The 27,478-nt window shown below is 35.9% G+C and overlaps 2 protein-coding genes and 1 long non-coding RNA gene across 10 annotated transcripts; 1 reads left to right on the forward strand and 2 right to left on the reverse strand.

Annotated features, from left to right (window-relative positions):
• The first annotated feature begins 4,866 nt into the window (after window positions 1–4,866).
• Window positions 4,867–11,200, forward strand: LOC110764787 (uncharacterized). The gene is made up of 9 exons (XM_088248942.1): window positions 4,867–5,662; window positions 5,847–5,989; window positions 6,283–6,380; window positions 7,283–7,512; window positions 7,971–8,681; window positions 8,816–8,961; window positions 9,360–9,584; window positions 10,388–10,537; window positions 10,946–11,200. The coding sequence occupies exons 1-9, from the start codon at window positions 5,476–5,478 to the stop codon at window positions 11,198–11,200; spliced, it is 2,145 nt and encodes a 714-aa protein (XP_088105068.1). The 5' UTR covers window positions 4,867–5,475.
• Window positions 7,018–11,027, reverse strand: LOC110764788 (uncharacterized). Of its 8 annotated transcripts, none has more exons than XR_015833808.1 (4): window positions 10,888–11,027; window positions 8,786–10,547; window positions 8,565–8,674; window positions 7,757–8,479 (listed from the first exon to the last, which is right to left on the reverse strand). It is a non-coding gene; the product is annotated as an uncharacterized LOC110764788 (long non-coding RNA). The 8 variants fall into 8 exon arrangements; XR_015833809.1 differs by having other exon boundaries at window positions 7,757–8,488; XR_015833810.1 differs by having other exon boundaries at window positions 7,757–8,280; window positions 8,392–8,479; window positions 8,565–10,547.
• Window positions 11,201–18,968: 7,768 nt separating the features above from the next.
• On the reverse strand, window positions 18,969–23,845 carry MYB33 (myb domain protein 33). The gene is made up of 4 exons (XM_021967813.2): window positions 23,443–23,845; window positions 22,360–22,782; window positions 19,969–20,986; window positions 18,969–19,594 (listed from the first exon to the last, which is right to left on the reverse strand). The coding sequence occupies exons 2-4, from the start codon at window positions 22,717–22,719 to the stop codon at window positions 19,290–19,292; spliced, it is 1,683 nt and encodes a 560-aa protein (XP_021823505.1). The 5' UTR covers window positions 22,720–22,782; window positions 23,443–23,845; the 3' UTR covers window positions 18,969–19,289.
• Between the last annotated feature and the right edge of the window lie 3,633 nt (window positions 23,846–27,478).

Below are 27,478 nucleotides of genomic sequence, written 5' to 3' on the forward strand. Positions count from 1 at the left end.
ATCTTGGCTTCAATGCTTATTTCATTTCATAACATGTGATTACATACATAAGCTTGCTAATGCATACATCGATTTATGGATCACATGTTTCTTTTTCACATTTTGAGACACCTGAGGCATCATGAAAGTCTGCCACCTGAGCTTTCAAGGAAGGCACCTCTTTTGCAAACTTTTGTTTTCTTTTCTTTTGTTTAAGTTTGGGAGTGGTGTTTTCTTTTCTTTTTCTTTTGAAACTTGTTTGCATATGAATTTTATTTTTCAAAATCAATGTTAGCTATGATGTTTGATTATTTTGTTATCTTTGGATTTATTGATTATACATGTTTGCATATGAATTTTTTTATATAAAAAAAAATCAATATTTGTTGTGGTGTTTGATTATTTTTGTTATCTTTGAATTGTTTGAATTTGTTGATTATACATGTTTGCATACGAATTTTGTTTTTTAAAATCAATATTTGTTATGGTGTTTGATTTTTTTCATTATCTTTGGATTGTTTGAATTTATTGATTATTATACAAGTTTGCATATGAATTTTGTTTTTAAAATCCATGTTTGTTAGCTGGAGCTGGAATCGTAACCATTAAATTAATTAATTATTCCTTTATAATAGAAGGACCCTTGGTGGAGTGTTGGTAAGCTCTTGGGTTTTAAATAAGGAGGACATGGGTTTGAAACCCCTTGCCTCCTCTCTTTTTTCTTTCTTTCTTTTTCTTTTCTCTTCTCTCTCTCTCTCTTTCTTTCTTTTCCTCCTCTCTTCTCTCCTACCTCTCTCTCTCTTTTTTTCTTTCTTTTCCTTATATTTTCTCTCCTCTCTCTATTTTTTCTTCTTTAAATTTTATCAGTTGTGAATTTTGTAACATGCATGTTATTATTTATGAAATTTAGTCACGGGTAGTCAAAGTTTATAGGTCTTTGTACATAGCGATGTTGCTTTATTAGTTGCTACCACTTTTATTAAATAGTAACCTATTTAATAACCTATTTAAGGCGACCCAAACCCGACACGACACGATTATTAAATGGGTCAGGTTTGGGTTGAGCATTCTTGACACGTTTATTATCCCGACACGACCCATTGCTAGCCAACCCAGTACCTACTATTACAAAAGTGGTTTAAAATATAATTAGAATACTAATTACTTTATTAAATAAAGCTATAACATTTGTCAGTTTGTCTTATGGGAAAACTTGGTAAGCAGGGGCGGATCCACAGAGGAGCAAGGGTGGTCAATTGACCCCCGCAACCCCTGAATCCGCCACATGAGGAAATAAAATTGACCCCTGCAAGGGCTGGATGGCTGGGCAATTCATGCCCGCCATCTGTTCGAGGAAATGCTTGAAAGGAGCACAGCACCTTGAGCGCAGCAAACAGCTTCGCGTGCAGCGCGCTTCTTTTATTTTTATCATCCTTTGCTCCAGGTTGAAACGACACCGTTTGTTTAAGTTTTTTTCTTTTAAAAACATATTAAAATAAACAGGGGCAGCAGCAACCTGCTACCCGATAAACCCCACAATCCCCAATACATTAGACAATTCAAATGAAATATACTATTCTGTTTCCAATTGTTTTTTTTTCTTTTCCCAATCTTTCTTTTTCTCTTTCTTTTCTTTTCAGTTTTTTCTTTTTGTATATATATTTTTTCTTTGTTCCTTTTGCTCTTTACGTTGTGTTTACTTTTTATTTTCCATTTTTCCTTCTCATGTATTTTTCTTTATTAGTTTTTTCAATACTAGAAACATAAATAAGCAAGGTTCAATACATTGATATACTAAAATGTGCGGGATTACATGACAGCTCTTACATCGAATAAGACAAGACAGCTCGATAAGCGAAGAGATTTCAATTGAATTTTGCGGAAAAATTACCTAGCATGTCTCCGTCATTTGTCAGATGCTTTTCATTACCATTTAAACGAGGATGCTCTTCAATTAAAACTAAATAGAAAACATAATAAAAAATCAATCAAAAATGGAGTTTCTTTCGATTCATGAAGCCTCCACAGATTTGAATTTATCTTTGCTCCTCCTTCAAACCAATAAACAACAGATGAAAATGTTGTGTTTCCACACTTTAATTTCCATATTGGTTCTACCTTTGTGCAAGTTGCAAATATGCACAATGACCAATTTTTTCAATGCTCACTGTGCTGCTTCGGTAGCAAATGTAGGATTGTGTCTGCTAGCGAGGAACCAAGAGTGTGCCACATTGGCTGCTCAAGTCACATCCTTGAAGGATGAAGTTGCCGAATTGCATAGGCATCAAACATGCAAACCGACATATAGAAGCACTAAAAAAGAAAAATCGAGACTTTGTTGAACTGGTGGAGGTCTTACAGACTCGTGTATCAAGAAGAGACAGATAAGGATTTGAGATGAAGAGATGCAATTCTCTTTGATAATGAACATGAGTATTTTATATGGTTTTATCTATTAACTATGAATTAGAATATTATCGTTTCATTTCGATGGGTATATTTTCTATAAAAAAAAATTTTTAAACCTTTTACACGTTGACCCCTGGAATTAAAATTTCTGGATCCGCCACTGTTGGTAAGCATGATGGTTCATCATGAAAGACAGTTCTATGATACAATGTTAAACACATGTTCAATAAAGATTGCTGAAGAAATTGAGCAAGGAGTCTAATATAGAAGATAATTTACCTTCTCTTCTCATCCCGCATGGGGTTTCATGATCCGAATCATTCATTTTATAAGTCACTTTCACAAATCATATATGAAAAGAAAAAAAAATTATGAAATCTTTTAGTCATCTAACTTATCAAATAACTAGATGAATCGAATGTTTCCAATAACCATTAGACCGCAAAAATGAAGATAGCTAGCATTCCTACTTTTTATTAGTCGCTTTGAGAAATATATTTCATGAAGTCCTCTTCGAGCTTGAAGGAGATTAAGTTCTCGTTTATCACTACGTTTGGTAATTATTTAGTTTTGTTTCACCCTTTTCTATGATATATAAAGAGTTTTATAGGACAAAAAAGATTTGAACTACAACTGGAAAACAAATATTCAGTAACATTTAAATAAATAAAAACTAGTTTGAGCAAAACAAGTCACCTTTACTCTCAGTTCATCGCTTGGCAGTTGGCATGAATGGTCGGCAACTTGGCATATCAATATTTTAGCTTTGTTTATAGGATCAAGGAAAATGAACCTTAATCAAAATGAAGGGATGGTTCATAAATATGTCCAAATCTCTTTAGGCTACATATTATACTCTTTGATTGATTGATTTATTTTTTCTTCGAGTAAGTTTAAACTCAAGCATGGTAGTTGAAAATGGAGAATTTATTAAAAAAAAAATACAAATACTAGAGCCTCTCAAATGAGTTTATTTGAGGGACATTCTTTTGGTGCCACTCCGTATTGTATTTCAATGATTTGAACCATTATCTTTTACGTATTATTTCAAATATTATCTCTGCAAACAATCACTATAATTCAAAACCATTTGACCATTCAATTAATGGTTTGTCATTTTAGTGTTGTATTTAAGCACCGTGTTCATCTCTTTTATTGATCACAACTAGATGTTTTAATGATTTTCAATTTATCTAATTTATACACTCAATTAATAGTTTGTCATTATAGTGTTGTATTTAACCACCGTATTCATCTATTTTGTTGGTCACAACTAGATGTCTTAATGTTTTTCAATTTGTCTAATTTATAGTAAGGATGATATATGAATACATACTTGAAAATAGACGGTTCGAATCGTTGAAATAAATTTTGTGATGGACACCAAAAAGTGTCCCTCAAATAAAACTATTTGAATGATCTCTCAATAAAGGGGGACAACAATTTGAAATTTAATAAATAGGCAAGTTACTCTTTGCTCTCAATTTGCATCTTTATTTTATTATTTTGAATCCGGATAACATTTTTTCCAATAGATTTTGGTTTTTGTTTTTGCTGCTTTCATATTTTAAGGTGTTTTTTAACGAACCCTAAAATTAATTGAGTACACCCTACTGTCAAACTATTTATTGAATTGCTAATTTACCCTAATATAAAATGACCAAAAAGGATATATTGAATTGTAAAACAAATGTAATTTAAATAAATACACCCTACTCACCATATTCAACCTCTAAGCCATGCAAACATGAGAAACCTTTAAGCCACACAGAACGCGCGTCTCGCAGATGCTATAGTAGATTAATGAACCACATGGCAAAATAGTATAACAGAAAATTGGAAGAAATCAAATCTAAAACAAACAAAAAAAGTCGAAGAAGGAGAAGGTACAGGAAAAGAAATTCATATTCTCCATCTCAGTCTTTGTTTCCTTTGCCTTATTTCCGCATCCTCACTCAATCTTGGGTCTTTTGGCTTTGTGGAGTTTGCAATTCATATTCTGACACACAAATAAAAAAACAATTTAATTTAGCTCCCTCAATTATCTGTCTACTTGCCATGAAAAAATTGATAATGAACTATGAAAAGTCAACTTCCCTAACTCCTCACAAATGCTGATTATAAGATGATGCCAGGTCATCATCTACTGTTCAAATCAAACAGAAGAAAATCCAAATGAATGTTTTGGCTATCTTGCCAAGCTTGTCAGATTAGCAATCTGCAACAGTCACCCTTTTAATGTTTCTCATAACAGCTAAAGTTAAGCAGCTGCTTCAGTATTTTATTACCATGTGCAAACAACAACCAGGCAGAGTTTCATAAACCTTCTGAACAAAGGCCTCTCAGAATGAATAAACAATTGCCTTAACCACAAGAACAGATTTCATAGAGGGCATAGTTGTTATCAATGATCCCAACTGTTCTGCTTGTGGCCAGCAATTATATTACAGTTCATGCATAGGTTTTAACAAACAATAAACAAAGACTACTTAAATACTCTCCCTAGTCTCCACAGCATGAAGAAACCCCCAAGGTCCCATTCTTGGATATACGAATATGCGCTCGAACCAACAATCCGAGGTGCCTGACTGGATTCACCACTATAATTTCTTCTAGGATTCATTTCAACTTTTTAGTTCTAGTTTCAAGTCACTCGGGAGAATGTCACTGAAAGTGAACTGATTTTGAGATTCATAGTTTGTCCATCCTCTTTCTTTTTTTTTTCTTTTTCTTTTTTCTGAGTAAATTTTTTTCTCTCATTTTCCTAGAAATTGCTATATTAAGTCTTCCACTATAGGCCTTCCTAAAGTGTTTGTTTCTCAACTCATAACCATCAGACAGATATTTGTGTTAGTTTCTTCCTCACTAGATTGGACATATAGATTTCCAATGCTATAAGATCCATATAGATGTATAATGTACATGAGATAATGGAGAAATTTACTTGCAACATAAAACTAAGCATTAATTTGGAAACGACTGCAACATACATACCATATGGTGCTTCATTTGTCGATTCTCTTTTCTGCATTGTATCATCATATTGAAAATTCATAGGCAGAAAAACTACTTCCAGTCAGAAAAATCATGGCAGCAGAAGTTCAGAAAGTAGTGGTGATCCAGGATGCATCCAAAGACATTGTTAGTTCGAGCGCAATCGAATGGGTCCTGCAAGGCTTATTGCTTAAGCCTGGGGATGAACTTACACTTCTTGCAGTTCTTCACCAGGTTAATAACCCTAGTACGTTATCTTTCATGGCAGCTGGCAGACTGTGTAAGAATTTAATTTTTGTTTTTCTAATAAAGGAAGAAAGAATTTGGAAAGTATGGTAAACATAAGAACCAATTAATATGATAGACATAAAATCTTAGTTGTATGATTCTATCACACAGAACAGACTTTGCTAACTTTTCATTTCCCCCAACACCCAATTTTCCACCTTTTCTGTCCTTCTCAGTGGGATACAGGACCAAGATGAACTCGAGGTCTATTTTCGGAACAAACCAGAAAGTCATGGAAGAAGAGCTCGAGAGGAAAGCGGAGGAGTATCGTAACAAAGTGGAGATAACAATGATTTCTCAGCAATGTGAAAGGGCAAAGGTCAGATATGAATTGCAGCCACTATTTGTTACAAAGTGGAGATTACCTGCTATTTGTTTCAGATAAATTGATCCATTTAATTCATCTAAGTACTGCTATACTATCATACCAGTGCATCTTGTGTTGGAAAACATACACTTTATTTTTTTCAGAATTTGGTAGAGTGCTCACAGCCTGCAGTGCAACAGAGTAGAGGAATCATCTGTCAATCATATGCTGACAGAGTACTTTTGTATTAAACTAATCTGTCAATCGAACGATGACAGGATCAGTTTTCTGATGAAATTTCTCAGGTTGAGTTCAACATGGAGGTGATTGCTGGTCCCTCTCCCAAGATGGTTGCTGTGGAGGCTGCCATAAGATTAGGGGCATCATGGGTGATTCTTGACAGGTCAGTCATTAAAATATTTGAAGAATTGGAAATTGTTCTGCTTGAATTGTGTTCAACGATACTCATCCAACCTTGTTTGAAGTGTACTCTTCACATTGCACAATAAATTAATACAGATAAGTAAAATTGTTCATAAGCCAAAATCTAACAGAAATATAAAAATAAAAATAACTTATCCATGCTAATGAATTTGTGTTATCAAGCAGTCAATCATTGGTGATTTATTGAAACTCCAATAGTAGTTATGATTTCAAATTCAAGAGATCATAGTTATGGTTTCAAGTTCATGAAATCATATCCCATATACCAATTCATTAGAAATCTACACCAAACATAGATCACTGAGAATAATTTCTAAAAATACACGGTGGTTGCCAGTAGTTCAGTCTCAAGTCCTTTGGAAGATGATATTTTCATCCACCCTTGAGCTTGAATTAGTTGGAGGTGCTAAACACATTGACTTGAAGGTCAAAATAATATAGTATTGTAAACAAAATAAAGTGTAGTTTTTGAACATTGAGAACATGAAGGCTTTCCAAATAATATATAATGCCCTCAATCTCTCCACCCACTGCCAATTGGTTTTGGGATGAATGCTCTAATTCTAACAGTGTTAAGGTTGTTTAGGCAGTCAAAGTGTTCAAATGATTGTCGTATGACAAATTTATGTTGCAACTCCATAGCTAAATACAAGTTGGGAGGTGAAAAACATATGGTTCTGTGTGAAATCATTTAACTTCACCAATTTTCTAATTTCTGAAGCCACTACTGATGAAGCTTTATACTTCCTTACAAACTTCCAAACCTTGTAAATTAAAATAATGTTTCTTATCAAACAAACTGCCATCTGAAAATAATGAGACACCACAATGTGAAAGCTCCTTTCTAATTTGTTCATGCAGGCAGATGAAGAAAGACAAGCAATTTTTCATGGAGAAGTTGTCATGTGGTATATCGAGGATGAAACGTAACAATTATGTTGAGAAATTGAGAGGGCCAAAGCCATTTGGGAGAAGCAAACAAGTCACCGAAAGACGGAGCAAATCAGTCACCAAAAAACGCAGCAAAGACCGCCATGTAAAATATGATGAAATGATACCAGGAAGCCCAGACGAGGAACTTTCTCCTGAAAGTAAGAAGTTCTGTCACAATTTATCTAAGGGACTAGGACTCAGAGTTTCAAATTGGATAGATTAGACAATTTTATATAGTAAATTTATTGATCTGTAGCTTATAAATAACACATACAAAATCTACTTTTAATTTCTGTAAATGATCACCATGTCTATCAGATGTAATTGCAAAAAATCAGACTTGCAACAAGTCTGACTGCAAAAGCATAACAGAAAAAACGAAAAAAAATAGAAAGAGAGGCATTAAAAAAGAAGGGCATAGGACATCTAATTCTTTTGGCCTGATAAAAAACATATATTAAATTCCACTGTAGAAGCTTATATCCAAGCTCGGTGTAGTATGCAGCCCAGAACAAATAATGGAATGTTATTTTTCACTATATTATCTACATAATTCCACATTGCTTATGCTCAATACCAAATGCAAGAACTTGATTAAGAGTGCACATTGTTTTAGGATCTTCAAGTCTTCGAATGACCAGTTCTGGAAAAGAACAAGATGGTGATGGTAGTGGACACCCATGGCCTAACCATAGAAAATCTACCTCATCAAGCGAGCCCTTGTTGACAACTAGAACGTCAAGTGTGGGGAATACTGAAACCTTAACTTCTTGTCTTCCCTGCCATTATCAAGAGGAAGAAAGCACGACAAATACTGAAAGGGGAAAAGCAGGAGAGCATTCCCCATTTCCAATTGCTGAGAGTCAAGCAAGGGTTCAAAAGGAAACAGATAATGCTGGGAGCCCAGATGAATATAAACAGCATAGCTACAAGGATGATTGGATAGGAGAATGTCAAACAGATGAAGAATTTAAAAACTCAATTTGCACAGTTTGCAAGAACAAAAGGCCAACAATTGGATGGAAGGGAGATTTTACTTATGCAGAGCTCCTAGCTGCTACAGACGGGTTTTCCGTAAGGAACTTCTTGTCTGAAGGTGGATTTGGTTCCGTCTACAAAGGAGATCTGAATGGACTGAAGATTGCTGTTAAGCAACATAAAAATGCAAGCTGCCAAGGAGAGAAGGAATTTGAGTCTGAAGTACACGTACTCAGCAAGGCAAGACATGAGAATTTGGTGATGCTGTTAGGGTCATGTTCGGAAGGAAACCAGAGGCTCCTTGTTTACGAATACGTTTGCTATGGTTCATTGGATAAACATCTATCAAGTAAGAAGGAAACAAGCTTAGAAGAAACAAAAAAGTTTTGAATTCTTCAAAATTTTAAAAACATCGAGTGTTTTCCTTAATATTGCAGAATAGAGAAGTCTAACCCTGGAGCAACTTTCTCTAAATTTATGCAGAAGACAGCAGACCTCTTAGTTGGGATAAGAAGATAAAAATTGCTACTGGAGCTGCAAGAGGCTTACAATACCTGCATGCAAACAACATCATCCACAGAGACGTGAGGCCAAACAACATCCTCGTGACACATGATTATGAATCCCTGGTAACTGAACCGAATATTCAATATCAGCTTTACAATCCAATATGCCTATTGATATCATGAAGTAGTTACATGGGTCAATCCAGGAAAATAGATCTATAACAGCTTCTGTGCTCTGTGACTCAAATTCAATTCTTACCGTAATTACTGGATGGATACCCCAGCCAACTAATATGGCATTTTAACTCAGAATCCCAATTGGATTCATTTAATCATCCATAATATTTCCAGAATATGTTTATTTGGTAATTTGGTAATCCCTCCTCTAAGTGCATTGGATTTTCAGCAAAAGCATTTGAGCCAGAGTGCACATAGTATTTATTCGATGCCCTTAAATTAATCCCCATGGTGTAAACAAAATAACCACATCCATAGTCCATCTAACATTTTCTATGCATTAGTTAGGAGATTTTGGTCTTGCAAGAAGTCAACATGAAGACTCAGATCGGACATCAGATACAACAAGAGTTGTCGGAACTCTGGGATATTTGGCACCAGAATATGCAGAAAATGGGAAAGTGTCAAGAAAGACAGATGTTTATGCTTTTGGGGTCATTCTATTACAGCTTATCACAGGAATGAGGCCTACTGACAAGAAACTTGGAGGAAAAAGTCTAGTGGGATGGGTAAGATCTTCTATACCATAAATTGTTTTGAAGTATATATACTCTTACATAAACATATAATGGTACTCAATCTAACAAAGAAGAAACACCAAGATATTAATTTACGCTGTTACCCACCTTTCTCACACACTGAAACATGCATGAGCTGATGAGAAGATGGGGAGTTCATATTATTGTGGTTGTTGAGGTTCATCTTCTCTTTCCTATTCTTGTATCCTTTAATGAACTAGAAAAATCACTCAACACAAAAAGACACATTTAGAAAACAAACAAGCACCTGCCTGTAGTACCACCGAAGCCCAACTATACACCAACTGCTACTGAAAAATAAAAAAGGGGTCTAGCGAACATTGCAACACCGAAAACAAGCTACAGATATACTCTGGCTGTTACAATTTGCATTAACTTCTATTAATTAGAGAATCCCTCTTCTTCACCAGGAGAACACAGACTCTTGATTTCAACCACCAAATGAAAATCTTCTCTTCAGTTTTCACACTCCATCTTGTAATCTTTCTAGTGCTTTCTTTATAAAAAAAAAATTCTTAAAAGCAGGTTATGTTTGATAGCTTTGGGAGGAAAACAGGATAAAAAATAAAGAAGGAAATGCAAAATTTTGCAAATGAGATCTGTGTTACTTCAATTCCTGATAGCCTACCCACCACTGCTCATGACATGTCATATAAGGAAACACTAAATACTAATAATAAAAGAAAAAAGAAGAAGAAAGGAGCAGCCTTCTATTATTTGACTTCACATTTCCTTATTATTTTGAATTAACAGTTCTGTAACTTTCTTGTCAGGCAAGACCACTATTAAAAGAAAGGAACTACCCAGATTTAATCGACCCCAGGAATGTGGATTGCCACGATGTTCACCAACTCTATTGGATGGTTCGGGTAGCCGAAAAATGCCTCAGCAGGGATCCCCATAAGAGATTAGCTATGGATGCTGTATGTCCACCTGACTAAGTAGACTCTGGTTAATATCTGTGTATGTCTGCATCATCAAGTCTCTTAACACAATAAAAACTAGGACACAAGTTCAATGCATATAGATAAACAGTGGAACAAGCATAAAGATGAACATTAAATATTAGAATACCAGCTGCTATATGACACTTATAATCAGCATCCCCTATTTTGCTAACAATAAATATGGTGCACATAAATAATAATAAAAAAGCACTATCCCATCAATTGGTATTCAGAATCTGGGCATTTCTATTTGCTCATCATTCACAAGGAACAATTAAATTAAACTAAATCAACACATTATACCATAAAGTTTGATTGGAACCTACCTGGGGCAAATGAAATCTGATGGGTTTGTTTTGTTTTCTTCTTCTGATACAAATGCAGGTAGTTAATGCTTTGAATTACTTGAATGATGCAAACCCAGTTTGTAGCATTGGAGACTTCTCACCAGCACAATCTGAATCAGCTGGAAGCATGCCAGGCTCTTCTGAATCACATGGTGATCATGGTGATTATATCAATATAGAAGTTACTCCCACATTAGAGTACATGCATCATCAGTCTACTTCTTCAGAGACGTCAAGCTTTTCCACAGTTTCTGAGCAATCGCCATTGGGTAGTTCTGCAAGTACTGAATAGAAGAAAGAATATCCAGAATAATGGTGAGTGTGCTTTTCTTTTTCCTTTGTGTGTTGACAAAGAGTGGTGGAGGGCTCCAGGGATGATATGGGCATTTAACAAAAAGGGTAATATGCTAAATTGCCCCCTGAACTTGTACATAACTCTCAATTTACCCCTTACCTTTTTTTTAGCGAATTAAGGCCATCTCCAACCATGAGCTATATCCCAAATATAGCCCTAAAATAATGCAAAATCCATCTCCAGCCATGGGCTGAATAAAATTTTGGCCAAATTTGGAGGGCTACATTTGGCCCTTTAGCCCTCCAACCAGGCTACATATAGCCCACCTTTAGTCTAGGCCAAATTTTTGTGGGCCCATGCATTTGCTTTTTAAAAGCCAAAAGTAAAGTAAGTTGATGTCATAGATGGATATATATAATAAAATATGAAGGATCCTAAAATATAGCCCTGCATGGCTGGAGATGGAAAAATTTAGCCATGAACTATTCTTTAAAAAATTAATATTTTGAAGGGCTAAATTTTTAGCCCTGGACTACATTTAGCCCTATGACTGAAGATGGCCTAAGGGCTTGAATGAAATTTTATTATCAATGCTCCCCCCACCGTCAAAATTCGAACATTTCATCCATTAATCCGTCCATTTGACTCACGTTGACTCTATTTTGAGGGTTATTTTGGTCATTTAATGCCAAATAGAAGAAAAAGAGGAAAATTGAACAAAAAAAGAAAAAAAAGAAAAAAGATCCTGAGAACCTAGCCCCCACCCCTCGATTTCTTTCTCCCCTCGATTCACCCTTACCGCTACCATCCCTCCCCCACAAACCAAGAAATCCCAGCCAGCAACCACAAACCCAGAAACTACTTTTGGGTTTTCACCCCTCCCCTACAAACCCAAAAATCCCACCCAACAACCACAAACCCAGAAACCCATATCTGGCTTTTCACCCCTCCCCCACAAACCCAGAGTATTTCTTCAACTGAAGAGTATACATATGCTCTTCATCCCATTGATAAATTATACATACATGTATGGATGAGTGAGAGGGTCGATGGTTCTGTTTATTTATGACATCCATATATGCATAAGCCCTTTTCTTTCGCCCCCGACTTTCAAACCCAAATCACTATTTTTCTTTGCAACTCATCACTCTCATCAATGTCTCTTTGAAAATTGAAGATCTTTACTTCAGATTCATGGTGGCAAACCAACCGCAGGCTCCAAATCGTACCTCTGGTACGTCAATACCATCAAACCCATATTCATGCGGTGTCTCTTTGAAAATTGAAGATCTTTACTTCAGATTCCCTGCGGCAAACCAACCGCAGGCTCCAGATCTTACCTTCTTCTTCTTTTTTGCGAAGAAGCCAAGAAGAAAACTTAGACATATACATTACATACATACATGTTCAGTGCAGTTACTAGATAGATAGATGGGCAGGGCAGGAAGAGGGTGGAGGTGAAAATGCTAGAGTGACAGGCGGGTACACAGTATGAGTGAATGGGCTCGCTGTTTGATTTTGGTGATAAACAACTGGTTGCTTGTGGGTCCCGGAAGGGTTAATGGCTGTGATTTTCAGAGGGAGGGAGACTTAAGGCGCTAAATGACCAAAATAACCCTAAAAAAAGAGTCAACATGAGTCAAATGAAGGATTAATGGATGAAATATTCGAATTTTAACGGTGGGGGGAATATTGATAATAAAATTTATAATAAAAAATTAGTTAAATATCCATTCCTAGACATAATTCTATAAGAAATCCTATACCATTCAATGTATATAAAGACACCCAAAATAAACCCAAAAATTGACAGTTGTCGATTTCTTAAATTCAACAGCTATGTTGGATTACTATTTTGCCCTTTTACTTTGTCTATTAATCAACTCAATCTTCATCAACAAGCATCTCAAACTTTCTTCTTCTTCTTCAACAATGGCGAGGTTCATCGAGCTCTGCTTCTGTCTTTTCTCCTAGTCCAATTCTCCATTGTATCTTCGTCGTCTCCACCACAACCCTTGCTGACTCCATTGCCGCAACCCGCCGCCGATTCACCTTCGCCCAAAACTCCATCGCTGATTTCCCTTCCTCCATCTTCGTTGGGCGCTCCAGTGAACCCACCATCCTTCTTCACCTCTGACGCCACCGCAATCATCTCCGTCTTAATCTCCGTCGGCCAACGACACGCCCACAGTTCCTTCTCCAATGCTGTCGAATCTGAGCGATGTCAACCACAACAACCTTAACGCGGACGGAGATGGAGCTAAGAACTCCTCTGGAGGAATGAGCCCGGCATAGAAGGCTTGTACTTAGAATGATCGTTGGATAACATTCATCGATCTCAGTACAGATATGCCGCCATGAGAGAGATTCTCTGAAGAACTACTCATAGTCTCTCATACGCAAAAGCTCTTAGAGGTTACTGTGAAATTTTTAATTTATCGTATTTTTTGTTGTTAATTTCTGTGTTTGCTTAGCGTATGATTGAATTGAGGTTTTTACGATAGTGATATGGTGATTCAATTTGATTCTTCATTCTTTGGCGCGTCGACGGTGCTAAAGTTGGTGGTAGTTAGAATTTTGGGATGAGTCTATTTGTGTATGATATCTAATGTTTGGTTATTGAGAAAATTGAACAAAAGAAAAGAAATTTGATAATTACTATTCTTGGATTTAGATTCTCAGTGATCTAGGTTCTTTGTGATTTTAATGCGTAAAACACTATTTAGTGTTGACTTGGTTTCGATGTTTGGTATTGTTTGGATTCTTTAGCGTGCCTATTATGCAAATGAAATGATGTAGTTGTTAACTTCCAATAAGTGGTATGAACAGTTGTTATATTGTTCATACCCTACAACTGAGTTGATTTCTATGACATAGTATTAACAGTGTACATAATATTAACAAATTTTCAATAACAAAGAATGCTCTATATTTTGCTCTATATATAGCTGTGCACTTGAAGTTTATGATATGCAGAATGATTTTACTAGGAAGATAGTTCTACAACATAGCATTAATAGTGTAATTCTATGACATAGTATTAACAACGTTTTTTTTTTCCTTGTAGAGGTATTTCAATTTGCCTTTGCGATTGTATCTGGTGAAACTATGGACAATTGGAGGCGGTTTCTACGAAGGATATCAGATGTCTTTTGGGCTTTTTTGAATTTTTTGTATGAAATGGTATTAACAATGTACTTTTATGAAATGGTTTGTAGAGGTTCAGTGGAGAAGGAAGGGTCGTGGGGACAACTCCTTGGTTTTTGTGATTGTTTTTTTAAGTTTGGGTTTTTTAAAAATATTTGGGCTAGGCTTGCTGCACTTGTTTTGGTTTTTTTTTTTTTTGGGTTTTTTGTGTTGGGCTTGTTTTAAGTTAATAAATGGTAGAGATGTAATTTATAGGAACTTCAACACTTATTTCTTCCGTAGTAAATGATTTTTGGGTGTGTTTCTAAAGTGCATTCCATATGGGGTTTTTGTTTTTTAATTTTATAATTTCAGTTCTTATTTTTTTTTTTTTTTTGTCTGAACCATGAGGTGGTCCTGGATGGGCCCCAACTATGGATGGCACCTTTAAGCCTTAACCACAACCCAGACTAATCCCCACTCACACCGGGTCGGCCCGTAAGGGGTAAAGTGTTGGTCAAAGTGGTGACTCCGTACAAGAGCAGGGATCGAACCCCTGACCTCTCTTAAGGAATGAGAGTGCCGAACCACTCACACCAACCACCTTGGTTAATTTCAGCTCTTATTTTGGGTATACTACTAAAGCTCCCTTTTTATAATCAAGTTATATTGCAAAAGGCTTTATGAAAATAGCCTAATAATATCAAAAAGAGTGCTGCTAAACGAACCTTAAAATTAACTGAGTACACCCTATGATCGAAGTACACCTCTAATATTTAAATCAAAATGTAAAATTAACTAAGTATACCTTATTTAACTACCAACAATAGTCATAGTATACCCTAATACACTCTATCACACACAACACCAAATTCATTCGAGAGCTGGTTGCCGAACACTATCAGACCACCACACCCACCTTGCCATCAATGGATTAAAGTGGAAGCCCCAAGTATTTCAAACGCCAACTCCCCAATCCAATACCCAACGAATTGGTTAAATCAATCACTTTACTTTCTTGAGTTTTCATCCCAGCAATTGAAGACTAGGCCTTGTTAATATCCAGCCCTGATTACAAACAGATTGTTTCATATTTTTCTTCTTTATTATTTTCCTATTTTTCTTGATGGCATATCTAGTTAAAAAGTATTTGAAATTCCACATTCATCACGCTTTTGCCCACTTCTCTGAATATAAGTACTATAATAGCTATTGCTCTCCATATTTCCTTTGTAAAAGATGTCGTACCCATCAACTTCCTGGAAATAATTTTATATTGTTCAAAATGACAGGTTATATATGGGATAACAAATATTTAAACTCAAAACAGGCTGCTATTATGTTTAGGTTTTTGGAAGTAGGGTTTTTCACTTACGTTTGATTAGGGTTGAATATGGTGAGTAAGGTGTACTTATTAAAATTACATTTGTTTCACAATTCAATATATCCTTTTTGGTCATTTTATATTAGGGTAAATTAGTAATTCTGTAAGATCCCACATCGACCAACGAAGAGGGGTTGATGTGCCTTATATGTACATACCCGCATCCATCTAGCACAATGCCTTTTGGGAGCTCACTGGCTTCGGAGTCATAGTAACTCCGAAGTTAAGCGAGTTGGGGGCCAGAGCAATCTCAGGATGGGTGACTCACTGAGAAGTTTCTCATGAGCTCTCATAAACAAAATTGTGAGGGCAGAGAGGGGGGCCCAAAGCGGACAATATCGTGCTACGGCGGAGCCAATCCCGGGATATGACAATTTGGTATCAGAGCCATTCTGCCGTGTGGTGCGGGTGTGCTGACGAGGACGTCGGGCCCCTAAGGGGGGTGGATTGTAAGATCCCACATCGACCAACGGAGAGGGGTTGATGTGCCTTATATGTACATTAGGCCTCATCATTTGGCCCGCGGGCTCATGGGCCTACGGGGGCCCGCCCGGCCCATCGAAAAAAATCCCGGCCCGACCCGTTATGGGCTTTGAGAGGGCCCGGCCCGCTTGGGCTTGGGTTGGACTTGGGTGTTTGAAGCCCGGCCCAGCCCATAGGCCCGGCCCAATTAAGCCCATGAAAGCCCGGCCCGACCCATTAGGCCGGCATACATATATAATTATGTATAAATAAGGGTTTAGGATTAGGATTACATCACTTGAATGACAAAATCCCCCTCTTTCATTTTTTTGTGTGTGTGTTACTTGTTTGAAAAATTGTGTTTCTATTGAATTCTACTCATTCCTAGTTTATAATTGGATGATTAGCACATTAATTTGTGTCATTTATTAATACAACAATTATATATATATATATATAATAAGACGAATAACATATCATATCACCAAACATAATCATACCACCAAATATAATCATACTTTTCTTTAACACATCACCAAACATTTGCATATTTATTCATACCATCCTTATAAAAATAAATAAATTTTTTTACACTTATTATTTTTTAGGCCCATTTCGGCCTGCCCCTGCCCGATGGGTTTTTTCAAGCCCGGCACATGAGATGGGCTTGGGCTTTGAATTTTCTAAAAAAGCCCAACCCGGCCCGGCCCGATATTTTCTCTCTCCTCTTTAAAGCCCGGCCTTGCCTGGCCCAAGCCCATTAAATTTGGGCCGAGCTAGCCCGGCCCGGCCCATTGACGAGCCCTAATGTACATACACGCATCCATCTAGCACGAGGGAACTCACTGGCTTCAGAGTCATGGGAACTCCAAAGTTAAGCGAGTTGGGGGGCAGAGCAATCCTAGGATGAGTGACCCACTGAAAAATTGCTCGTGAGCTCCCAAAAACAAAACCATGAGGGCAGAGAGGGGGGCCCAAAGCGGACAATATCGTGCTACGGCGGAGCCGATCCCGGGATGTGACAAATTCAATAAATAGTTTGTTAGTAAGGTGTACTCAGTTAATTTTAGGGTTCGTTTAGCAACACTCTTTTTGGTATTATTCTAGCCTTGGCAGGGATACAAATGATTTATAATGAACATGTTACATATATCTTCCAATGACAATGTTGAAGCAATTTTTTTATTAGAGTATTACGAAGCCCACTCTACAAAAGATAAATGTGATACGAATATCATTTGTGTCATTAAATAATTCAAGTTTGTTGTAATTAGGGAAAGTAATTTATTCAGGGAGCATCCAAAAATTTTCCAAATATAGGACATATGCGCACTGTACTCTTTCCTAGTGACTCGGTTTTTTTCTCAAAGATTTTTTCGTAGCAAGGTTTTAACGAGGGGCAACATTGAGTGCTTTCAACACCATATTAATGGTCCAAAAAAATGTTGTACTCTTTTTCCCTATGCTTAAGTTTTATTTCATTGGGCTTTCCAAGCAAGGTGTTTGATGGGCAACCACATCATTATACGGTGGATATCCAACACGGAATGTTTTAAGTATATCAGGCCCGGCTCACATGGTGTGAGAGCTGGGCGATGGCATAAGGCCCCCAAAAAAAGGGGGCCTCTTAGGCCAATAAGTACACCAGCCAAAAAAAGAATTTTATGTGCTAAACTAATGCTTTTGGGGCTTTGTTTTGGACCTTTTTTTTGCCCTGTTTCTTTATCTTTCATATAATGAGCCTTTTTTACTTAAACTAACCTACTTACCACTTAAGTTTGAAACTTTTTATTATAATTTTGTTCAAAATGAGGTAAGTGCTAAACAAAAAAGCCTCATTTTTCATTTTTACTCAGGGCCTCCAAAATCAATGAACCGTCCCAGAAGTATATAGAAGGTGGATGACCACCATAAACCTCCACTTGTTAATGTTTTGTTCCTATGCCCTTACTATTGTAATTAGTAGTTTGTAACCTACAATTTGTGGATTAAATTTCTACGGTTGTAAGCCTATAATTAGGTGTTTATCAAAGATAAAAGAGAGAAACTTTGAGAACAATTTATATTGTCTTTGTCTACATCTTACTTCTCTCTACAATTCTCTATTGGTTTTCTTGTACTTTCATGAATTTATCACTTAAGGACTTGTAATTTTAATTTTGGCAATCAAAGTCGTGTATTTTTCTTAAGATTTCAATAAAGGGCAATCCGTTGCATCGAGAAAAGTTGGCGTTCTTGTTACATAATAAACACTTGGAGTGGCAAAATCTCCTTTGAAGGTTAGTAGGTCCAACTTCCTTCTATTCGCACCAAGAATTCTACAGCCAATTCGCTAACAATAGGAAGAAATAGTACACAGTCTGATATCGATGCAGATTTGAAATGCTAATGGCCCAAATTCTCTTTCTTGGACTGAAAAAAGTCTTTCGCATTGGGCTTTCCACCTCAACAAAAAAAATTCGTGTATTCACCATGTGGCCCCATAACACGATGTAGAACTCTCCTCCGACCATATTAGGCCTATTCATCGTTATTTGATTTCTCCTCAATTCCGTTCCGTGTTTTAGACTTATCACACCACAACGTAAAAGATGTTGCGTGTAATATATATATACATCTAGAAAAGCACCATGTTGAGTACTAGAAACAGTGGGAAAGCAATATACACTTTTTTCTTTGGGTTAAAATAACAAAACAAACCAACATACAGTAAAATTGAATAAAGAAAACTGATAAATAGAGAGGAAGGGAAGAGACAATATAAACCAATTTTCATGTAAACAAAACAAAACATAAAACAAACTAACCGGATTCCATTGTATCAGAACGTTCCAAATGCATGGTTATTCTACAATCATAGCAAAAGCCTGCATGCAATTGTATACCTCAATATGGTTCTGTTTAGGCATACATGCATTGCATTGTTTGAAATGAAACCATGTGAAAACCACAAACAAAAAACAACCATGACTCATGCAAAAACAGACCACAAGTCCCAATTGCTTGCAACTGACCTTCCTTAGACCAGGACTCGCTTCCCCACATAGTTAACAAATGATCAGCACGAATTAGGTGACAAAAGTTTCAGGTTCATACAATTGACAGACCGGTTTCTTAAGGAAGATCAGAAGACATTTGACACACAGCAGGCATGTTGTTCCACAGACAAGAACCAAGACCCCATACTTGATTTGATATAGAAGTTCCTGAAGCCATGTGCCTGTAGTCAGTCGCCAAATCATCACCAAGAATTGATGCAATACTATCTGTCATGCCTTGGTCTTTAAACCCAGTACTGTGCTCAAGCCAATCTGAGGCAAGTAAAGCATCGGGACGAGTGTAATCCAACTGAGGTGTAGTTTCTTTTTCTTTATCCGGGGTCCAAGCTTGGTCAACCGGTTCTGGTTTCACATTGCACCCTGGCAGAACAATCAAAAGCAATATACGTCATAACAAGAGGCAGCACAGCACTTATCCTGCAAATTAGAAATATGAGGTACAATCTTCTATATATTCACAGAAAACAAATCGATCAGAAATGCTATCATATTACCAAAGGAGAAATGGAAGTGTTTGTAATTTGAAATGTTCCAAAAAAAATTTAAATAAAAAATAAACCCATGAAAACTACTTTAAAAGGACTATAAATTACGAACAATAGGGCAATACCGCTTCCAACTGCTAATACAAAAAATGTATCTGCATTAAAAATATTGAGAATAATTCATGAATCACTTTACAACGTTATTATCAAACTCATTCGTCTCCAGGTCTCACAGATTAAGATACTCACCAGTAAAGGTCTCAGCAGGCGGTGGTTCATCCAATGAACTTCCACTCGCACTAATAGGAGTACACTCACTGAACAGCGAAGTAGCAGAATGACCCAATGGAGAAATCGGGTCACGATAGTCTTCCCATTCTGTCTCGCAAATGTTCAAAGTGGAACTGTCAGCAATATCACCAGGAGTAACACTAGATGAATTTGAACTCTTGTCAGAAGAAAGATTCTTTGCACTACTGAGAGTCTTTGCCTCATGGAGCAAAGCATCTAGCAGGCCACTATTACGTGGTGAAGCGCAATCTGACTCAAATGCACCAACAGGTGGGGGAGATTGGATAAAAGCATCAATTGATTCCAGTAAGGGCGGCGGAGGAGAAGTGCTCCAGCTGCCTAAATCAGTTTCTGGATATTGGAGTGAAGGGAGCTCCAGCTTCACAGCCCCTGAGGTGGGCTTAGAAGCAGAAGAATTGCCATTTGAAAGGGAATGACTACCCTGAATTACACCAAACGACAGTGGACTCTTAGTGGTAGGATCAGGATCATGAGGAAATGACAATCCAAACGACTGACCAACTTCATCACAAGTATCATCTTGAAAATGGTCAAACTGGGGGAAACCATTTTTGAAACTACCATCAGAAGTAGAGAATAAAGATGTTGATTCTCGAAGACGCTTTTGACGATGCATTGTTGGTGGCATGAAACCACAATATGGAGAAGAACTAAGGCCTTTCATCAGCACGCCACTAGCAGAGAGATCAGGAATTTCAGGAACATAAGGTAAGACACAATTGTTTCCTTTTAAACTCTCAAATACAACATCAGGTATCTCATAACTGTTAGTTTGCAGAGAATCATGATGTGCTCTATCCGCACCATTAATTCCACCACAGGACTGGCCTTGTTGACTCTCCTGCAATGCTTGCAAACACAACTCGGGAGGATAAAGTGGTAAGCCAGCCCTCTGACGCCGCTTAATTCTGGTATTCCAGTAGTTCTTTATCTCATTATCCGTACGGCCAGGTAACTAAGAAGAGCAGAAGAGGCCGTTAATCATTTCCGAAAAACAATGGGAAATTAAGAAAAATACTACAAAAGTTAAGACTAATAATGGATGGACCCAAAATATAAAATTAGAAAAATTACTACTAGCTTTGAAGAAGAATTAATTGAAAGATGTCAACATGGTGCATCTACTACAAAATGCATTGTCCACAACAGCGAACTTTTATCTTGTCATAATAATTTCTTAAAATAGACACTTTAAACATTGCCATATATTATTGTTCAATCTTTTAACCCATGGTAAGTAAATATACTTTAATCTTTCAGGGACACAAAATATCTTTACATTAACACATGTTAGCTTCATCTAGCCAAAGTATCATGTCAAATTATCATTACCTTTCCTTTCTGTTACTATATTCAATCAAGAAGGAACAGTTTCCATAAACTTCATAAAACATTTTCAAGATTGGAAACAAGAGCAAACGGTAGCACCTTAAGGCACTCTTGTAATAACATATACACAAATACCACATAGACTAACCTAAAGCTAGGAAGGATGTTTGACATATGTGCAACCCTGAAAATGAAAAATCTTGTCTGATTATCAAATGCTCAAACACAGAATAAAATATGAAAGATACCACAGCCAAGTTCTCATAGCCTTCCATCTAAGAAGTTGTAGACACATAAAAGCTACAAGATTGGTTTACCCAATTGAGAAGCTATGTCACTTAGAATCTCTATGAAGCCAGGGTATTTTAATTTTGGGAGAGTTTTACTGGCTTTTGAAGTAAGGGAAAATGTTTGGAAAACTGTACTCTGTTATCATTTATGATTTTGATCTGATCTTAATTAGATAAATCATAAAAGGCACAAGTTCTTTCCCTGTGATGGTGGAAGTGCAGCAGTCAGCAAGTTATAATTTTTGTTTTTTTGTTTTTCTATTCTAGAAGCTCAACATATACAATGACAACATTGACAAGTAATTGGGAAGTTTGGGGGAAAGAATACAGGATAATTGGAGAAACTGCCCATATTTGTTGCATGTAAAAGATACATGATATTACACAAAATCAAATGTCACAGCTAAAACTTTGAAAGCAAATCCCAAATTATACCAATGAACTCTATTCTTTTTCTTCCTTTTTTATTTTTTTGTTGATGAGAAACACAAATACTTTATTTGAATAGATACAAGCATAGAATTTTTTTTAATGAAATTCTGTATTAAACACAGGATATTTTCCTCTTATAGCTAAGAGTTCCCATATTAATGTAATAAGCTCTTCCTATGTTATATGTGTGAATTTAAAATGAAGTTTGAGGCAGAATACAAAGAAACAGAATTTGGTAGAACCATATTTAGATAAAGAAAATAAACTGCGTACTTACATGTGCTGCCATGCGTGCCCATTTGTTCCCCATCTTGGCATGGAGTTCAACAATCAAATGTTCTTCTTCAGGAGTAAATGCCCCTTTCTTCAGGTTTGGCCTTAGGTGATTTGCCCATCGCAGCCGGCAGCTTTTACCACAACGGAATAGGCCTGAGTGCTTCTGAACAGCATTCCAGTTTCCCTCCCCATGCTTTTTAACATACTCCACCAATATTGCATCTTCAGCCGAGGTCCATGGCCCTTTCTTTAGAACAATTCCACCATTTCCAGTTCCTCCGTTACTCTCGTCCATCAACGGAGACTCAATCTGATCCTTGGACAGCACTCCATCTTCACTCTCATTTGTTGTCCGACTCATCTCTTAATATGTGATCAAAACCGCTAAGAAGAGCCAAGACCATGCAAAGCGTAGGTTGACAACCTGGAATAAAAAGGAAGAAAACGACAAATAAACACATATAAGCAGAACCATAGCGCCAAATTTGATCCACTTGTTATACATGCACTAATAATTAATTTATGGAACAGAACAAACAGAAAACAAACTTCCAATGGTTTAGACCAAATATTGTCCCATATCATAAATACAAACGACGCAAGAGTCCAACAGCGCACAAAAAAATCCATAAACAGAAAGAAACAATAAGGAAAATCATAAAAGCAGTTGCTAGAGGGAATATGGATAAGGGGTAAAGGGGTAAAGATGACATTAAATTACTAACTTGTGCACATAGTCATTATTTAACACTAATTATGAGTAATTAAGACTAGTGAACTGCAGATCTTCAAAACCCACAAAAGGATAAGCTGTGAGTAATATTCCAAGGTCGAATTAAATCCTTTTTACCCCATTCAGAAGCAAATAAACCAAGGAAAGGGGTCAGCCTATTATTTGATACAAAAACAAACCATAAATCATTATTGAACTCGTAACCATACATAATTCACTTCGTAGATTGGAACGAAGTCTACGTATGGCAAGGTAGTCACGCCCACATTAATTACGGCATGCTTAATAAAGATTGAAACTCTCAGCTGAAGTGATTGCAATTTATACACCGAAAACTTAAATTTTGCATACCTGAATCAGAGGAAGATGGAGCAGATACAAAAATCCCAAGATTGAAGCTGCGAAATCGACCAAAACCCAAAGACACGTCCTTTTGCGCGCAATTAAAAATTTTCTAGAATGGGAAACGGGGATTGAAAATGAAATCAAAATGAGATAGCTCAAGCGTAGTGACGAAATGAGCTAAGACCTGAGAAAATTGTGATAATAGAACACCTGAAAGCGACAAAAATCCAAAAATTCAGATGAGAACTACGAAATTGAAAATCGCCCGTTCTTAATTGCAAAAAAGGGAAAAAATCAGCTCGGAAAGTGAAATTCACGAAATGAAAAGCCTAATTATTCCTGAATCGCAATTCTCGGAGCTCGATCGAGCATGCAAATGCGAATTGAACCCAATTCAATTGCTGGTTTCTAATTCATGGATCGGGAAAATGGAAACCCTAGCTCAAGAAAACGCAAGCAGAGATTGAAAATTGGCGAAACTGAAGAAAACACAAGTGGAATCGATCCTAACCGCAATTTGTTAAAGAGGAGGGAGACGATTCGAGCGTAGAGAGAGCAACACATCTGAGAGCTGAAATGGAGATCCAAACACGCGCATAGATACAGAGAGAGAGAAAGATAAAGAGCTGAAAATTTGAAAAGGAAGAAGAAGAAAAAGAAAAAAGATGAAGAGAGAGAAATGAAAAGAGGAGTGAATGTGAATACAGAAGAATTGGGGATTGAGAAGCGAAATGGCAATAGCAGAGCGATGTTAGGCTGAGATAAAGGAGGTGACTGTGGACTCTCCCTACCACCTCACTCTCTCTCTCTTTCTCAAACTCTCTCTTCCCCTTTTTCCTTTCCTTTTCTTTTTCTATTTTTCTTTCTCCCCCTATTTTTATTATATTTTATCTTTCTCAATTTTATTTATTTATTTATTAATATTGTTCTTTTTACTACACTTGTGTTTGTTTATTTCCCATCACTTCTTTGACCCCCAAAAACAAAGTCCTATTTTTATTCCTTTCTTCTCAGATGAACTTTGACTCGCATTCCTTCATTCTGTGAAGGCTCACTCTGCTCTTCCCAATCTGATACAAATTAGGGGTAAATTGGTAATCAGGCAAAAAAGGGTAACCCATTTGAACATTTGTTGGTTTATTTTTCTTGCTTTTAGTTTTAGTATACTTTTTCCTTATATAAAAATATGCATTTTGTTTTACACAAATAACTTGCAATGGTTAAGAGTATTCACTAATGCATGAACGGTTATATGTTCGATCTCTCTCTTCTCAATATCGTTTGTACTTTAAAATAAAAATAAAAATCTTTTCACCTATTTATTTAGTATATTATTAGTCATTAAAAGTATTTTCATTCAAAAATGTTTTGGAAACTAAGGGCTTTATAAATTAGGTAGATATTAAAGTTTAAAAATAAGGTCAGGTATTTATCTCTTTTTGGATGGGAATGTAATTTGTTTATTTTCAGAAAATAAGGATGTATTGGAAATGAAAGCTCAAAAATTCCTTCTTTTTTGTTATAAAAGAACAAATATATATATAAGTCATCTATATATATAAAGCAAAAGGCAAAGAATGGTGAAACATTCAAAATACCAGAAGATGCCCATGGTTAATGCAAACATTAAGAATTGAAATTATTAATTAAATGAGGATAATATGGTAAATTCACACATTTTCATATTTAAACAAATTAAAATTAAAAGAAAAATAAGATAATGGATCCTATTTTTATAGAACACAACTACCCATTATCTATCTATATATATAAAGCAAAAGGCAGAGAATGGTGAAACATTCAAAATACCAGAAAATGCCATTGGTTAATGCAAACATTAAGAATTGAAATTATTAATTAAATGAGGATAATATGATAAATTCACATTTTTTCATATTTAAAAAAATTAAAATGAAAAGAAAAATCAGATAATGGCCTATTTTTATGGAATACAACTACCCATTATCTTTTTCAATTCTAAAATAAATTTTAATTTTTTTAAAAAAAGCCTCTCGCATGCGCGGAAGCGCGTGTGGAGAGGCTAGTATATATAAAGCAAAAGGCAAAGAATGGTAAAACATTCAAAATACCAAAAAATGCCCTTGGTTAATGCAAACATTAAGAATTGAAATTATTAATTAAATGAAGATAATATGGTAAATTCATACTTTTTCTTATTAAAAAAATTAAAATTAAAAGAAAAATTAGATAAATGATCATAGTTTTATGGAACACAACTACCCATTATCTTTTTTAATTCTAAAATAAATTTAAAATTAAATATAAAAAATAAAATAAAAAGCCTCTCACAGCGCTGAAGCGCGTGCAGAGAGAGGCTAGTAACCTATAACCTTGCTCAAGTTGACTTGATGGTGTGTTTACTAATCAGGAATTGGAATTCTCATCAGGAATTGAATTCCGCATAGGGAGGATTCCTGTGTTTACTTCACATTAAGGAATTGAAAAGTAAGTGGGGGCCACACAAAATAAGGAATTGAATTCTTGATTTTGGAGGAATGCAATTCCTTGGTGGGAGGTGGTATTATAATTCCTGGAGAATTAACTCATTAGAAATTCATTTTTTTAACCCATTATATCCTCACACAATATTCAAAATTTCAAATTTATCATCTACTTTAACCCAACAACGAGGACATTTAAGTAATTAGTACCACTCATACCCCAATTTCATGTGGTTTAGTAAACAACTTCAACAAGAATATGGAATCTAACTCCCCTCAATCCATATGGTTTAGTAAACAACTTCAATAGGAATCCGAAATATAATTCTCCTCAATCAAATTCCTCCTCAATTCAATTCATCCTTAATTCAATTCCCCATAATCCAATTACGGATTAGTAAACATGCTGTGAGAGTAATATTTTATGAGATTAATTCCTAGAAAAGAAAAAGAAGTATACTTTGCCTTCATCTATTCCAAAAGCTCTATTGGGGGTGCAGACCACGCGCGCTCCACAAGACAACTTATTTTTAGTGGTTGTACTTGTAAGTTGCAACTTGCAACTGTGCTTATTTTTATTTTCCAAATCTTTGCATTGGCTAGATTGTTCTTTCAGCCCAATTGTTCATTGTGGCCTGAAAACAAAGAGTTTATTTTAATGGTACTTGACTAAAAGAAAAGTATTGTAATGGTGTTGACCACTAATTCACAGAACACATTGCATGTTTTCAACAATCCGAATTTATACACAAATTTGAAAACGTCATGTTTGTAATTCATTTAAAGACTCTCAAACAACTATTAGAGTCTCAGTTCATCATTAAATGGTTTGCTTTCACCGTTATAGAAGCATTTGAAATAAATGGTTTTGAGTTGTGTTAAGGGTATTTGAAAAGAAAGAGATGAGTAATAAGTGACGTGTGTGATGGGTTGCAAGAAAGAGCATGGAAGTTCACTTATGAAATTAAAGGCTTAATTGCTACAGTGTTCCCTGAAATATTTGTCAAATCCTACCTTACATCCTGGAAGCCTTGACCAATGTTTGGTCTGTCACTTTCCCCCTTGCCGTATACTCCATCCCAAACTCTGTTAAAATTGATGACGTGGCAGGGTATATTGGTAATTTTGTCATAACTGGCCAATTTCCCAAGTGGATGTGGAATTGTGGAGCCCACATCTAGAAATAAAAATTTAAAAATAGGAAAACCCAAGCCCCTCTCTTTGTAGCTAACCCAGAAAAAAGAAGTGCTGCAAATTAACTAAGTACACCCTATTCTCTCTCAAAAAAAAAAAAAAAAAACTAAGTACAACCTATTTAACTACCAAAAATACCTTTAGTACACCATAATACACTTTTTTTTTAATAGTGTTTATAAATCTTTGACTGTTCATATGAATTTATGCTTCTACTCTGTGTTTGCAACTTTTACTTCATAAATTTGTGTTTTTATCATTTGGGTTGTCACAAATTCATGATTTTTGTTTTTATTTTTCATCGATATACAACTCTTATAATTATGAGACTATTGGGTATATCTTACAATGCGATGCTTATAATGCATTTCTCAGTACAACTTTTC

Source organism: Prunus avium, chromosome 2, assembly GCF_965620075.1.
Source record: "Prunus avium chromosome 2, drPruAviu1.hap1.1, whole genome shotgun sequence".
In the NCBI taxonomy this organism is placed as follows: Eukaryota; Viridiplantae; Streptophyta; class Magnoliopsida; order Rosales; family Rosaceae; genus Prunus; species Prunus avium.